The sequence below is a fragment of the Doryrhamphus excisus genome, chromosome 6 (genome assembly GCF_030265055.1).
Source record: "Doryrhamphus excisus isolate RoL2022-K1 chromosome 6, RoL_Dexc_1.0, whole genome shotgun sequence".
Classification (NCBI taxonomy): domain Eukaryota; kingdom Metazoa; phylum Chordata; class Actinopteri; order Syngnathiformes; family Syngnathidae; genus Doryrhamphus; species Doryrhamphus excisus.
Genome location: NC_080471.1, coordinates 7,219,396 through 7,236,881, shown reverse-complemented (window position 1 = coordinate 7,236,881; position 17,486 = coordinate 7,219,396). Strand labels below are relative to the sequence as shown.

At 39.2% G+C, this 17,486-nt stretch overlaps 1 protein-coding gene across 4 annotated transcripts in view; it reads right to left on the bottom strand.

The window, feature by feature from the left end:
- Positions 1 to 17,486, bottom strand: part of kcnq1.2 (potassium voltage-gated channel, KQT-like subfamily, member 1.2) — a 184,421-nt gene that overhangs the window by 147,516 nt on the left and 19,419 nt on the right. For all 4 annotated transcript variants that reach the window (XM_058076398.1, XM_058076401.1, XM_058076400.1 and 1 more), the window contains exons 4-10: positions 8,644 to 8,770; positions 8,495 to 8,573; positions 8,332 to 8,428; positions 4,788 to 4,928; positions 2,754 to 2,864; positions 2,592 to 2,687; positions 2,215 to 2,352 (exon numbers count right to left, since the gene is read on the bottom strand). In XM_058076398.1, the coding sequence (XP_057932381.1) occupies positions 2,215 to 2,352; positions 2,592 to 2,687; positions 2,754 to 2,864; positions 4,788 to 4,928; positions 8,332 to 8,428; positions 8,495 to 8,573; positions 8,644 to 8,770 (789 nt within the window). The remainder of the gene's footprint in view (positions 1 to 2,214; positions 2,353 to 2,591; positions 2,688 to 2,753; positions 2,865 to 4,787; positions 4,929 to 8,331; positions 8,429 to 8,494; positions 8,574 to 8,643; positions 8,771 to 17,486) is intronic.

The following is a 17,486-nucleotide window of genomic DNA, read 5'->3' as shown; positions in this document are numbered from 1 at the left end:
ATATGGAAACAAAAAAAAGTGGCGTTGGAAAGTCACATGCGGCGACAGAAAAGAGCGGAAGCGGCCTCCTCCGCCTCTCCCCCGTATGCGCGGCTTCAACGCTACACAAAGATTTTTTTTGTTGTTCTTTGGCTAGACAAAGGTTTACTCCCATGAGAAAGGCAGCGATGACATCATCTCCACTGACTGAGTCTTTGTGTGCACCAGACAAAGGCATCGAGTCATCCTGGTGGAGTCAGGAGAGAAGGGGGGGTGGGGGGGGCCTCTATGTGCGCCCTACGTGTGTGTGTGTGTGTTTGTGGGAACTTCACTTGCCCTTTTGTGCAGCACGGCTGAGGTGCAACACAGCTAATTTTGTTGTGAAAGGTGAACTGCCTAAGCAGACAACACAATGTGTGCTAAACATGCTAATCCAGCCGCTAGTTATCGGTATTTATATATTTTGAAATGCCCGCAAGGCATGTTGGGTAGTCCAGCTGCAAAAATAATACAAACATGTGTGATGTCAAAAGTATATTTTAACTCCTTGTTTACTTCTAAGACCTCCTCAACATTTAGCAATCTAGCAAAAATGTGACAACAAGCTACCTAGCATACCTTATGGTCGTAATACTTTTTTTGTCATGGGTATTACATGTAGATATTTCTTAAGGTTTTATTTGCGTTGATATTTGTTAGATTGTTTTGGCGACTCCAGCTACAGTTTCAATGTTAAAGGTTTTTAAAAAAAATAATTTGGAAATGCCTGGAAAGGCTGGATTAAGATGCTTGACGGGCCTAATGTGGCCCGTGGACCGGAGTTTGCCAACCTAGATTCTATATCATGTCTTATTTTAACCTATTGTGTCTACTACTGTATATGGGGTAAATATGAGTGTAAATATGACGATAGGCGTGTTATTTCACGTCTAGATGAGCACAATTATGTTAAAAAATGCATTGCATTGCAAATGCATCTGCCCACACGCAAAACTTTAAATTATTATTATTTATTCTATATTATTTAAATTATTTGTACAAATTACTGTTTATGCTGTACATTGTTCATATTTGATGTCATCAATTTATTCCATTATTACTATTTATTCCACATTATTATATATTATTTACGACATTTCGTTGGCAATTTCACTGCTTATCTTATCTAAGCTATCTAATCCAGGGGTCTCAAAAACGCGGCCCGTGGGCCAAATGTGGCCCGCAGGACACTAGTTTGAGGCCCCCGCCTTGATATGAAAGTTTAATGTTAGTGCGGCCCGCGCAAGTTTGATATGGATGCTGTATGGTATCATGTACCCAGAAAAAATTATTACGTTTGATTAATGTTCATGTTAAAGGTTAAATAACTGTTAATAGTTATCCTCCCTATCCGTGTGGAAGTGGTAAGTTTTTGGATTTTTAAGTTTAAAGGAAATAACTTGAAGGCTACCGTTTAGGTCGCTAGCTCTCTAGTTTGCGAGTTAGCATGTGTCTCCTGACCCTGCAGTTGCGCAATATGTTGTAAATAAAAAGAGTATAAATGTGACTATAGTTGTGTTTTGTCATGTCTACAGGGCTCTAATAATGCTTTGTTCATTTTAATCTGAAAAAAATCATTTGTCTACCCACCAACTATATGTGGTTTCTTAAGTTTTTATTATTTGCTGTCTATCTAATCTATCTAATCTATCTATCCATCCATCCATCCATCTAGAAGGTCGTAAACAGGTTTTCTATGTTCTAAACTACAGAAATATTCCATTCATACATAAGGAATCCTACTTTGCAAATTCACTTATCACAGCTGGATCTACAACTAAATAATGGTGATAAATGAGGGATCACATATACACTGAAACTTGTACACTGTACTTGTCCAACGTAAGAGAAGAGATACCATATGTGACATTCAACAATATAACTTTAAGGAATGGGACAGGAGGACACAAACGTTAGCAACACTAGCATACCGATGTGAGCTAAAGTGCTAACATTAGGCTCACATTATAATGGCATGATAAGTAAGCCTATTCGCTGAAGAAACTACTACATCTGTACGTGACTGACAGATGAAGACTTTCTACATTTGAAGGGCAATGCAGACATTATGCAAGATGAGTAGCGAAGCCTTTATAAACATCATAAAATAGATTTTAAATAATGAGGCACCTTTAAGTTTTTTTTTTATCCATAATATTCCATCATAATTGCTTCTGTATGAAGGGTGTAAATTACCGATATGTTGAGCTTCCGGATGTTGGGACTGGAGTTGTCCGGTTCCACCACAGTGATGGCCTCGGGAGTTAGCACGTACATTTTCCACGTCGCCACGCAGCCATTGGGTTTCTCCGCCGCATAGCATCGCCAAAGTGTCTGAGAAACACATACCGATTTAAAAAAAAAACTAATACAGGAGACCCTCAACTCTCAAGGCACAGAAGCCAGAATTTGATAAAAACAGCAGCAAAACCAAAGGGGGAGAGTATTGGTGGACACTTCAGCTCTACTGGGTTTTTTTGTGTGTTTATACACTTTCACAAAAAAGCTACTGCATGTCAGTATGTCAGCATCAGTGAACGTCTAGTGGCCTTAAAATGAGGAACATAGCTTACCTGGATGAGTGAGGCCGCTGCAGGGATTTGTCGATTGAAGTGTTTCTGTCTCTGCTTCTGCTGGACCTTCAGGGCAAACCCTGAACCCAGGATTCCCTAACCAGGCAAGATGATCTTACAAGCACGGAAAACAACACAAATTTGGATTCAAGTCAAACTTACAGCTGGCAGAGCAAAGAAGGAGATGGCGAAGACGCTGAAGCAGGAGGCGATGGCCTTGCCGATCCACGTTTGAGGGATCTTGTCTCCGTAGCCGATTGTGGTCACCGTCACCTGGATGGAGAAAGCAAAGGAGCTTTACCAACACAATTTTGTCATATCTACAGTCAAGCATGGTGGCGGTAGTGTCACGGTCCAGGGATGCACGAGTGCTACCAAAACTGGGAGAACTACGGTTCATTGAGAGGGAACGTGAATTCCAAGATGTACTGTGACATGTTTGATGTTGTCACAAGGAATTAATGTATTCCTCAATGGACCGCCTCTCCACAACGCTGGCAATACTCATGCAGCTCGACTGTAGACAATAGACAATTGTCTTGGTAGTCTTGCCTACTGCGCGAGTGCTGTTGGAATTGGGAGAGCTGTGGTACATGAATTCCATGTCACCACGGGAATCCCCCTCATGTGAACCACCTCTTGTCTTGGTAGGCTTGCCTACTGCACGAGTGTTGTTGGAATTGGGAGAGCTGTGGTTCATGAATTCCGTGTCACCATGGAAATCTCCCTCATGTGAACCACCTCTTGTCTTCGTAGTCTTGCCTACTGCACGAGTGCTGTTGGAATTGGGAGAGCTGTGGTTCATGAATTCCATGTCACCACGGGAATCTCTCTCATGTGAACCACATCTTGTCTTGGTATCCACTTGTGTCTTGAATCTTGCTCACCGCACGGGTGCTGCTGTGACACTGGGGGAGCCTTCATTCAAGTGGAAACTCAGGATCCCTTCAATGAACTGCTGTTCCCCAGTGCTGGCAGCACTCGTGCAGCCCCGGATCACAACGCGGTCATCACCACGCTTGATTGTAGGCAATATAAAATTGTCTTAGTAGTTTCTTGTCTCTTGCCTACTGTACGAGTGCTGTCGGCCTTGTGGGAGCTGTGGTTCATTGAGAGGGAATATGAATTCCAAAGTGTACCGTGACATTTTTTATACTGTCAAAGTCCATGTGAGATTTTCCCTCAATGAACCACCTCTCCCCTGTGTTGGCAGCACTCGGGGAGCACTCTGCAGGACCAATTTGAAGAAGGGTTTGGACTGTGGAGGTAAAAGTATTTGAATGGTGTAGACGGATTTAAATAATCAAAGAGGCTCCCAGTGTGAGGAGGTAAAAATGGTGATAAAGAAAGGGTTTGGGGGGGTCGGGGGGGCGGGGGGGGGGTGATCAAATCCTGGCATCGGCTTGTCGTCCAGCTGTGCCCTGCACCTGCACATCCTGGCCAGGAAGTCCGTGCCAAAACTCGGCGCACTCTAATTCTTTTTTGAGCACGTACACACTCGACCAATTCTACTGGAACAGAATATCATGGCTCTCAAGTTTACAGTCTCAGCAAAACAAAAAAGGTGCAAATCCCCCTTCTCTTTTGTCGCCATTCTTCTCCTGCATTGTGCGTGAAGCGACACAAACAAGAGCTTCTTCGGGGGGGCACAAAGGGCACCGTGACCCCCTCCAAGCCTTGTTACATAAAGGCAGTAATCCCACAATTAAAGTTTTAATTAAGAGAAGCGACACTTTATATCGCCGCTCCGACAGTCCTGCCAGCCAAACAGCCCAAAGGTGAAAGCTTTATTACCTTCCCCTTTGTCACAGCCTGATCCCCAGCACAAGACCGCCATAGGTTTCTCATTACGGCTCGCTCTCGATTCAAATGTTTAATTAACTGCTTCAGAAACTCCAGCAGAACTGCTTCATCGCAACACATGCGCGTCAAAAAAAAACAAAACCCTACCCACAGCCGGGTGGTCATTTCCATCTCCACTTGAGAGAGCATTGTACATATCATTTGTGGCAGCTCTTCACAGCGCAGGAATCTCTGATTTTCTGTTTTTTTCACGTGCATGTGATGTAGTTACTCAAGTATGTTAGGAAGCCCAAGTGGCAGGATGCATTCAAAACAAACAATTGCAGACGCAGATGAGAGAAAACCATTGTTTTCTTTGACTTGTATGGAGTGTTTATGGTGCATGTGGCTTACCACGCCCCACCACAGGGCATCGGCATAGCTGGAGAAGCCCGTCTTGCCCTCCTCGTCTACAGCATCCTTCTCAGCCAAGTAGACAAAATAGGATGAGAAGATGAGGCCCAGGAAGCCGATGTATAAGGTGGTGATCAATTCCTGCAATAATAGTAATGACAATAACAGTACATTTAATGCAGGGGTCTCAAACTCAATTTACCTAGGAGCCACGGGAGCTAGGTTCTGGGTGGAGCCGGGCCGCATCAGGTTTAAAAAAAAAAAACAAAACGCATTTATTAAAAACCGGAAAAAAAAATCAATAAAAAAAATATCTTCAATGCTTTTGCTACTGCTATACCCTACACTTTTTCAGTACTTTGGTTCCGGTTTTCCACACCAAAATATCTGATAAAACATTCCACTGTTCTCAAATATCTTAATTTTTATTTTTCTATACACAAAATAAGATAAAAAATAAACAAATTAAGAATAAAGACAATAAATCAATCAGTCAGTAATAAATAAGTAAAATAATAATAAAACAGCAAATAAGAAAAACGTAAGAAACCACATACAGTTGGTAGAGAAATTATTTTTTTTCAGATTCAAATGTACAGTATTAACAGTTATTTAACCTTTAACATGAACATTAATGAAACTTAATCATTTGACCCAATTAGCAAGTTAGCATCGTACTCAGTTCCATCTGGGAGCAGCGTGGTAACTTTAACAACATGTTTGATGAGATGCTTTATCTTGACGTGTATTTTCCCTTTTATTCCAAATCATTTCCTGCATTTATTTGTACCCAGCGTCATTTGCCTTTAGCTTCATTGCTAATCCAAAGCAAAACAGGGCGGGGTAACAGGGTAGGGTAACAGTATGGGCGGGGCAAAATCATGTCAATTGCGTCCGGTGCTTTAAGCTGTCATTTCAACATTAAACTTTGGTATCAAGGTGGGGGCCTCAAACTAGCGTCTCGCGGGCCGCGAGTTTGAGACCCCTGGTTTAATGCATTGCCACCTTTAGTGCAAAAATACAACTACCATCCATTCATGCATTTTATATTCCGCTTATGCTCATTAGTGTCACTGTGTATGCTGGAGCCTATCCCAGCTGATGTACGGCAAGAGGCGTACACCCTGGACTGGTGGCCAGCCAATCACAGGGCACATATAGATAAACAACCACTCACACTCACATTCATACCTATGGACAATTTGGAGTAGCCAATTAACCTAGCATGTTTTTGGAAGGTGGGAGGAAACCGGAGTACCCGGAGAAAACCCATGCATGCACGGGGAGAACATGCAAACTCCACAAGGAGCAGACATTCAAACCTAAGTCTTTCCGATGTGGCCAACATGCCAACCACTCATCCACCTTAATCCACCATAATTTAAAAACAAGTACGATCATATTGTAATCAGGATTTTTGTTGTTTGTTTATTTTTTCGTCTTTAAATTCACCTTTTAAAAAATAACTTTCCGGGGTCCATATGGCCATTGAAATAATAATATAATAATAATAAAAAAGATTCATCCATCCATTTTCTATACCGTTTATTCTCACTGGGGTCGTGGGTATGCTGGAGCCTATCCCAGCTGACTTTGGGTGAGAGGCAGGCTACACCATAGACTGGTCTAATAAAAAGATTCATTTTGTCTATTTTGTTTCTCTTTGATATCATCTTAAAACGTTCCCCAAAATGTGTCATGAAAATTATATTTAGGTTTGGATAAACAGCATAGAAAATGGATGGATGGTGTCTTAGATAAAAAAAAAAGTGTTGTCTTATATTCGGATGAATATTTTTTTTATGTCTTCTTACAACTATTTGTCTTATATTTGGGTCAATACTTTAAATCAAATAATTTAAGGAAAATATGACTTTCATTTTCCGAAAACAAGTTGTGAAAAAGAGGTGGGAGTCAGCTGGGATAGGCTCCAGCATATCCCTGCGAGCCTGGTGAGGATAAACGGCATAGAAAATGGATGGATGGTGTCTTAGATTCAAAAAAAGTGTTGTCTTATATTCGGATTAATATATTAATTAAATATTTTTTTTTCATTTTTTTATGTCGTCTTACAACTATTTGTCTTATATTTGGGTCAATACTTTAAGTCAAATAATTTTGGGAAAATGTGACTTTCTATTTTTCATTTTTTTGTCATTGATTCCTATTACAATAAACACATTTTCCCATTAACTGGTTTTACAAAGAAAGGGATATCTTATATTTGGGTCAAGACTATTATATTATAATTAAATCTAATGTCTTTGTGTATAATCTTCTATGAAGAGCCTAAAAAAGCCCAAATGTTTGACTACCTTACTGTCTATGCCAGGAAAAAGGAACCTTCCGCTAAACAGAGCACATCATTTCATAAAAGCATCACCTGATGGCAATGATACGTCTTGCACTCTAGCACTTTACATGCTCATCTTCCGGTGCATCAAAGAGAGAAGCATCAGTCCCGATTACAGCCGAGAGGTCATCGGCCCGTGAAAAAGTGAAGCCTAACAAAAAAAGCTAAGGTCCTTCCTGTCGGACTATCTGCTTTAACCTTATAAAGCCTGGTGTGCTCGGGCTTATTTGTGCATGCGTGCACGCATCTCGGGCAGAACTGGATTAGTCACGATGCAGTGAAAGTCGAGTGGGCTAAGCAGGGTCGTCCAATTAAGAGCTCTATTCAATGAATCCCAATTAAATAATTCAATAACCGTTAGATCAGGGGTCTCAAACTCAATTTACTTGGGGGCCACTGGAGCTCGGGTCTGGGTGAGACTGGGCCGCATCAGCCCCCCCCCCCCAAAAAAAAACTATATTTTTAGTTTTTATATAAATTAAAAACAATTTTTTTTTTAAAACTTCGCTTTGGTTCCAATTTTCTACAAGAAAAGCTCTGATTAAACATTCCACTGTTCTCAAATATCTTACTTTTTATTTTTCTACACAAAATAAGATGAAAAATAAATAAACAAATCAAGAATAAAGAAAATCAATCAATCAGTAATAAAACGGCAAATAATAAAAACTTAAGAAACCACATATAGTTGGTGGGTAGACAAATGATTTTTTTCAGATTAAAATGAACAAAGCATTATTAGAGCCCTGTAGACATGACAAAACACGACTATAGTCACATTTATACTCTTTTTATTTACAACATATTGCGCAACTGCAGGGTCTTGAGACACATGCTAACTCGCAAACTAGAGAGCTAGCGACCTAAACGGTAGCCTTCGAGTTATTTCCTTTAAACTTAAATATCCAAAAACTTACCACTTCCACACGGATAGGGAGGATAACTATTAACAGTTATTTAACCTTTAACATGAACATTAATCAAACGTAATAATTTTTTCTGGGTACATGATACCATACAGCATCCATATCAAACTTGCGCGGGCCGCATTAAACTTTCATATCAAGGCGGGGGCCTCAAACTAGTGTCCTGCGGGCCACATTTGGCCCGCGGGCACACGGCCCCTTGAGACCCCTGCGTTAGAGCCTTCAGGTTCAATGCTGTCAATACATGTGAACTGCTTCTACCGACCTGTCGATGGATGAAGACTACAGATCCCAGCAGCCTCCACGTTCCCCCCTGCCTGTCCACATGTAGCATACGCAGGATTTGCAGGAAGCGGATGCCCCTACAGCACATACACACACATAGATATGTCAGCATCATGTGGGCATTCGCAGCGAGGAGCTCTTACCTGATGGCAGATGTGGCAAAGACTTGTCCATTGGAACCCACAGCGAGCACAATAATGGAGGCAATGACCACAATCAAGTCTGAGATCGGGCAAGAAAAGAAACGTTATCATGGCATTCATCTACATTGTAACTACGCAGCCGGGTGCACCTATGATTGATATGGGCTTCCTGATGAAGCGAAGGCGTCCTTTGATGCCGGCGTATTTGCTGCGACAGCCGGCAGACCACAGCCGTACCACGTACTCCGTTCCAAAGAACAGCACCAGCACAATTTCCTGTTGGAACACACAGCCCCGTTAGTAGGAGGACAGAAACAACAATAAGGCATGGTTTGGAACATTTAAAACAGGGCTCTACATAAAAAAGAAAAATGACTTGCCCATGGGGAATCCTTAAGGTGAGAACTACTTGCCCCAACTTGCCCCATGTAAAATGAAAAGACTGCCATAATGATATCATCTCATTTTTGTGGCATCACATGAGAATCTCAAATAAAGATGAAATGATTATCATTTCTTGTGGTTGTTTTCCTACATAGATCATGACGTTGCATGGAAATCTGGATTGTCAAGAGACTTCTAGGCCTTGATAAATAAAAGTACATTCATGATTGAATAAACATTAAATGACAACACAAGTTATTGGGTAAAGGTTCTTTACTATTGCAACCTTAGTCAGATCAAACTAACACCTTTAATCTCTGACATAAAGTAAAATAAATCACATGATCTTAAGTTGTGCATGCAGAACATTGACAAGATTCCACCTTGGTGATTATATTCAGAAAAAGAAAGACTTAGAAAACACTTAGTGGTCTTATTAGACTTGAAAAATAGACCCGAAAAAGTCGGGTTGAGCCAAAAAGTTGAGCCAAAAAATGGAACATAAAGAAAAACAACTAAAACATAGTTGTTGAAGAATTGGACCATGTTGGCAGGGACGCCATGATAGATGTTTTCCTAGTCAAACCATCGCTGATTGGTTGATCGTGAACAAGAACGGGTGTGGGTAAAACTTTTAACTTGCCCCGGGCCATCAGTACATTGTTATTGTCGAGCCCTGTTTAAAAGCATCGAGCCCCGTGGCATCCATCACTGGGCAGGTATAGGAAGCTGTGGGAGGTGTGGACCACCCACCAACCACCTAGGAGAAACGAGGCTGAGAAAATAGCTAATGAAAGCTCACAGTGGGATGGTACCACAAAAAAGATCATACAGTGGAACCTTGTTTTTTTGTTTTTTTTTTTGCAGAATTCAGTTCAAAAAAATATTGTCTGTGTTTTCAAAGATGTTGGGATGATATGTAGTATTCTAAACTGCCCACTAGGTGTCAGGTATAAAGCCTAATATTTGTAATATTTGCAGAGACAAACAACAATATTTGCCGAGACAAACAACCAACAAACTTCATCGCTGGAACAACAGGCTTTTATTGCAGGCTTTTATCCCTAACACAAGCTACTGTTGCAGCCGTAAACTACGCCAAACTAAAACTCAACTCTGAACCCTCAACATCACTTCCTGCCCCCCCCCCCCCCCCACAATCTCTAACTTTAGCACCAGAACACATTTACTGCAACCACCATAAGAAGGTGTCCTGTATGACAGAGTTCAAAGATAAAAACCACTGATGAACAAAAAGGTATTTCAGACTCATCTCAATTTTTCCAGAAAACATCTTGATGATCTCTAAGACCTTTGGGAAAATACTCACTAGTCTGACGAGACAAGAGTTCAACTCTTTGGAAGGTGTGTGTCCCATTACATCTGGCGTAAAAAGTAACACTGCATTTTAGAAAAAGAACATTATACCAAGAGTAAAATATGGCGGTGGTAGTATGATGATCTGGGGCTGTTTTGCTCCTTCAGGACCTGATAAATGGAACCATGAATTCTGCTGTCTACCAAAAAATCCTGAAGGAGAATGTCCGGCCGTCTGTTGGTGACCTCAGGCTGAAACCAACTTGGGTTCTGCAGCAGGACAATGATCCAAAACACACCAGCAAGTCCACCTCTGAATGGCTGAAGAAAAACTATTGAATCCTATTGAGATGCTCTGGCATGACTTAAAAAAGTGGTTCACACTCAAAAGCCTCCAATGTGGCTGAATGACAACAATTCTGCAAAGATGAGTGGGCCAACATTCCTCCAAAGCGCTGGAAATGACTCATTGCAAGTTATCTCAAACGCTTGATTGCAGTTGTTGCTGCAAAGGATGGCCCAATCAGTTATTACGTTTAGGGGGCAATCACTTTTTCACACGGGGCCATGTAGGTTTGGACTTTTTTTACTCTTCATAATAAAACATTTCGTTTATACATTTTATTTTGTGTTCAGTAGTGTTGTCATTGACTAATATTTAAATTTGTTTGATGACATGAAACATTTAAGTGTAACAAACAAAAAAGAAATAAGAAGAAAACACTTTTTTTCCATACCAATGTAAATAAAGAAACAGATTACTGTACTTTGGCTTCTTCTGTACCTGCATTTCACTCAATGCATATTTTGCAGTTGGTCCAAGATCCTTGATTTTTTTTCTCTGCTTTCTTCTGCTGCTTGTGAAATCTCTCATAATACTCTATTATTCTTATAATATTATGAGAAAACAAATACAAAAAAAAGTTGAAATAGTTGGAAAAAATAAAAATGACAAAATGGAAAAAGCAAAGTGAAGTGAAGAAAAAAGTGAAGAGTGAAGAAAAAGTTGGTATTTTACAAAAAAGTAGCAATTAAAAAAATAATATTGTGAGAAAAAAATTAAGAATATTGAAAAAAAATATTTTTTTTAATCATAATATGAGGAAAAAAATATTTGTGCATTTAGGAAAATTAGGTCGGGGGAAAAGTTAATATCATAGAAATAAAACAATAAAACGAGAAAAAAAAATATTTTTTTTTTAATTTTTTTAAATAGAAAGTGGAAACATTTGGAAAAGAGCAAAGACAGACACTTATAAAACTAATAACCTTTAACACTAATAAACTAATAACATAATATTAACCTACATTAACATAATATATTCACATAATGATAAACTAATAACACTAATAAAAGGCTTTTTCACCGACTATGAAATATACACTGTATAATGTCTTAGTGGACTTTGCATCCTTTCATTTTTCTGTATAGTGGCTCTCAGTGGAAAAGGTTTATGGACACCCCTGATGTAAACATTTGTGACCTTCCAACATATCCCCGGTCCTAAGCATTAGTTATTATTGCTACTTTCCGCCCACGTTGCAGTACGTGTCGTGTTTCGAGAAGCGTGAATTAATGAAGTCGTCCAGATAGTGATCGTGTTCCTGGCCACCAAGCATGGATAATATTTAGCCAGCGTGCAGCGAATCGGGGCGTGGGGCCGTGTGGGTGGGTGGCCATCGGGTACTTGTGAAACGACCACCCCTCGCATGCATGAAACTCTATCCTCTGAGTCCTGCTGCAATAACACTGCACAGCGGTGCCCCAAAACAATGACCTGTCAATCAAAGCCATTGTTATTTTGACTGGAGCAATGTTGCTTTTTTATGAGCAGAAAAAAAAAATGCATCGAGTGTGACAATTGTGTGATTTCAACTTGTGGACGCAAAGTATTGACCATGTGGCTCTCAGCTCATATTTCTCAGCTCTTTACTCATATTTAAATCATTGCATTACATTACATTATAAGTGTGTTTCTAATATTCAGACTTGTTGCCTGATGGATTGATTGAATGACTGCATGATGCAATGAGGGACAATGCAGTAAACAACAGCCAAAAATATACAATATGAAATAATAAAAAAATATATTTACAATACTCAAAATATTTAAAAAATACAATGCAACATGATTTGTTAATTAAAAAAATATATTACTATTATTTATTGCATAAGCAATTTAACAAACTGTATATTTTATAATTTGTCTCATTTTATTATTTGTTGTTATTATTATAACTACATATTAAAAATGTTTGTACAATATTCAGATCTTACCTCATTGCATGATAAAAAACAGCAACTGAAAATATCAAATAATAAATAACTTTTAAATAATTACGACATGTAAAATATTTTTTAAAATACAACACAATATTATGTATTATTTAATGCATTATTTATTATTTATTATAACTAGTAGAGGTACTATTATTACTATTATTGTTATTATTATTATTCATTAAAATGTGTTTACTAAATTCCGATTTATTTATTTATTTTTTTGCATTTTTACGCCATTAACATATTGGAGACCATTAGATAGCTAGCCACAGCATCTCAATAGGATTCAGGTCAGGACTTTGACTAGGCCACTCCAAAGTCTTCATGTGTTTTTTCTTCAGCCATTCAGAAGTGGACTTGCTGGTGTGTTTTGGATCATTGTCCTGCTGCAGAACCCAAGTTGGTTTCAGCTTGAGGTCACCAACAGATGGTAGGACATTCTCCTTCAGGATTTTTTGGTAGACAGCAAAATTCATGGTTCCATTTATCACAGCAAGTCTTCCAGGTCCTGAAGCAGCAAAACAGCCCCAGACCATCACACTACCACCACCATATTTTACTCTTGGTATGATCTTCTTTTTCTGAAAGGGGTTGTGACTTGTATGCCCCCCAGATGTAATGGGACACCAATGTTGTGCGTTAACGTGATCATTTAACAGGTTGAACTGAACGCAACGTGTTTGTAAATATCAAACTTGAACCTGAACTCATTCAGATCATGTGATGATCATTTCCACTGTTTTGGTCCAGTAATTAACCGATTTGTTTAGTTTTAGTGATTATCTTTAGTTGGCTGGCCACTCCAGGTTGTTGTAGCCATTTGTGGCTAATGGCTCTCACTGTGGTTTGCTGGAGTCCCAAAGCTTTAGAAATGGCTTTATAACCTTTTCCAGACTGATAGATCTCAATCTGATTTAAGTTATGTTTTAACAGTTTTAACAGAGGGCCATGTAGGTTTGGATTTTTTTTCTCTCTAAATAATAAAAAGTTAGCATTTTGTGTTCACTAGTGTTGTCATTGACTAATCTAAAATGTGTTTGATGAACTGAAACATTTAAGTGTGACAAACATCACAGAAATCAGGAAGGGAGCAAACACTTTTTGACATCACAGTATAATAAATTAATATTACATGCCAAATGTTGAGACACACCTTCTCATTCAAAGCGTTTTCTTTATTTTCATTGTATATTCTCACTGAAGGCATTAAAACTGTGGAATTATGTACATCACAAAGACGTGTGAAATAACTGTAAATGTGTGTGTCCAAACCTTTGGCCTGTACAGTAATGTCAAATTATCACTTTTTAAATTATTTTCAGTTGACACATTTTTTAAATACTTTTTCCTAAATTCCCTTTGAGGAACAAAAAATACAAACACATCAGCCCCCGAAATAACCACCCAATCTTCCTCTGCGGGGTGCTTCATCAGAACATCTGGTTAATATTTACATCTGGTTAATATTTACAAGTTGAGCCTTTGGGTGGAAAAAGTGAGAGGGGATTAAAGTTGGGTGGGTTTTTTTTTTCAAAAATAGGTCAGGCAGATGTTAGTTCTTGATGCATATGAAATACGTACGTGGAGGCTATATGATGTTTACTGACCTCAGATATAATCTGCTCCAGACAGATGAAGGAAATGACAGATTAGAGAATATTTAGATGAGAAAGTATTTACAGAGTGTTTAAGGGAATAGAGTACACCAAGCATTTGCGTGTAGAATTTTTTAAGCTTTTTCAAGGGTGGAAATAAAGCTGCTAAATTTTCTAAATGCTGTTCTTCATGGTGGCTCGAGGTGGAGTGTGTGTGTGTGTGTGTGTGTGTGTGTGTGTGTGTGTGTGTGTGTGTGTGTGTGTGTATGTGTGTGTGTGTGCTTGCTTTACTTTGGCAGCTGCGTCCAAGGCCAAACATCCTCAAGGACCAACGTCCCCCTGCTGTGCCATCCAAAACAAGCAGCACTGTGATTCACACATGATGGATGACCCTGAACTTTCTAAGTATAGCTACTGTGACCTCACAAAAGATAAGCTTTTTAGCTTGACATTTTTTTTTAAATATTGCAACATGACTGCTGCAGCCCAGACTCTTCATTTCTTTCCAGCATGCTTAACATGACTGAAAGGAAGTAGGCAAAAGTACAGCTGAATATTATTATTAATATATATATATACGTATATATATATATATATAAATTATATATATTATAATTATATATATATATATATATATATACACATTTATACACATTTATTTATTTATTATATAATTATTATTTAGGGAGAAAAAAATCCAAACCTAAATGGCCCTGTGTTAAAACTGTTAATACATAACTTAAATCAGATTGAGATTGATCATTCTGGAAAAGGTTATAAAGTCCTTTCTAAAGCTTTGGGACTCCAGCAAACCACAGTGAGAGCCATTAGCCACAAATGGCTACAACAACCTACCCAGGTGTGGCCAGCCAACTAAAGATACTCACACCATACTAAACAAATCAGTTAATTACTGGACCTAAACAGTGACAATGATTATCACATTATCTGCATGAGTTCAGGTTCAAGTTCTATAAACACGTTGTGTTCAGTTCAACCTGTTAAATTATCACGTTAATGCACAACATTGGTGTCCCATTACATCTGGGGGGGCATACAAGTCACAACCCCTTTCAGAAAAAGAAGATCGTACCAACAGTAAAATATGGTGGTGGTAGTGTGATGGTCTGGGGCTGTTTTGCTGCTTCAGGACCTGGAAGACTTGCTGTGATAAATGGAACCATGAATTATGCTGTCTACCAAAAAATGAAAGAGAATGTCCAGCCATCTGTTGGTGACCTCAAGCTGAAACCAACTTGGGTTCTGCAGCAGGACAATGATCCAAAACACACCAGCAAGTCCACCTCTGAATGGCTGAAGAAAAACATAAACATAAAAATATAATATTATATATATCTCAAAATCCGGAGTGTGACTGAACTGTGTACAATAAACACCGAAGTGCTGAAAGCAGAGGAGCAGTGACATTGATGGAGGTCTTTAGCTCCCCTGGAAACAAAAATCTTCCCATTGTTGCCATTCTTCCTCTTCTAAGTTCCTTCAACTGGCTTACATTAGTGTATTGTTTGACTTCCGTACTCAATTCCATGATTTTCCTCCACATTTTGACTGATATGCTAAAATTCTTGAGTATTTTTAGTTACCCCAGAGGTCGTATTTTTCCTCTCTTTTGTGCAAATGAAATAAATATCCCTTTGCGTGACACCGACATGCACAAAGGACGGGACAGGGCTCATATTTGTCTCTTACAGGCTATAAATAAATGAATAACCATGATAGTAGGTCTTCAAAGGCCATTGGCCAAAAGTTTACAGAACATGCCGTTCACTCTCCTGGCCTCTGGCTGGCCCCAACCACTCGGGAGGTGGTACGTGTGTGTGTGTGTGTGTGTGTGTGGGCGCAGTAGCTACGTGTGTATTTATATTCCCAGTGTGCTGCAGACGGATGATGCAAGCTCTTTGTAGAGTTTCCCAAAAAGCAGCCGTCCACCTGTTGTAAGATCCCGATTTATTGCATCACTTAAAAGCCTTAATGCACCGCTGACACAATTTGTAGCCGTTGTGGAGCCACATGCCACATGCAAGATATTCCCATGTTAACAATAAACAGGCTACTGACACACACAAAAAAATCCATACAGGCTTGTGTTATGTCATTGGGTTGAAAGGCACGCACATTTTTTTTACAGAATTTTTACAGTTCAGATGGCTCTCAGGCGTCATAATATGGAGAGAGTCTGTCGCCATCATGTGGATGCAGGCTGGTACTGCAGTGAAGTGGACAGGCAACATCACTATGGAAGATGTGTGTGTACTGTGTAGCAGCCTGTTATAACAACAAAAACATTTTTGCTAAATATTAAATAGTGCATTAAATGTTCAAATCATTATCACCAACTATATAACTATCAGAAAAAAATATTGCGTCACTAACCGTCACAGCCAATCAAATCAATAATATATTATAAGAAAATATGTGCCTATATTAACATGTAAAATATTTTATGAAGCAGTACGTTGATTAATATAAATATAATAGAAATGATATAATATGCTAATCATTTCGATGCATTTATTAATTTATTTATTTATCAGCTTTTTAAAACATGTATTTATTTCCTCCTGCGGCATGTTGAAAGTACAAGGAAATAAATGATGGTCAATTGCTGCCACCTTGCGGCTTCATTGTAATACTACATCGATAACTGTCAGACTGTAGCTTGGCCTTTCTGGCTTAAATGACGTCCTGGGCGGATTGACGCTGTGGCGGGATCCCCTTAACAAACTTCTACTTTTTCCAACTACTGATTTATTTCACAAGATCATCTTAAATTGATTTTTTTTTTACTTAAATCACATTTACACATTGGAAACTCTCATTGGAAAAAATAAATGAACAGCAGTTAGTCTATAGCCAACAAGTAATGTTAGCTTATTTGATCATATATACATTCCATAATATGGTGTCCATAAATGAATGTTATAGCGCCATATCTTTATACCTTTACATTTGATAATGTTTGGGGGCACAAGTATCACTCCTTGAAAGAGCACCCGTCTGCCGTCCACAGCGCCCCCTGGCAATTGCCCATATGGTCCATAGCTACGGAGATCAACCAACCAATGGGCTCTTTGGCCTTTTTTCCCTTCAGGGGTCGTCGCACCAAATCAATCTCCTCCATCCAACCCTGTCTTCTGCATCTGTCTCTCTCACATCAACTACCCTCATGTCCTCCTTCACTACATCCATAAACCTCCTCTTTGGTCTTCCTCTACGCCTCCTACCAGGCAGCATTCTTCAACCAATATATTCACTATCTCTCCTCTGGACATGTCCCAACCATCTCAGCCTGGCCTCTCTGACTTTATCTCCAAGGCCTCTGGCATGTAATGTTCCTCTGATGTACTCATTCCTCATCCTATCCATCTTGGTCACTCCCAAAGAGAACCTC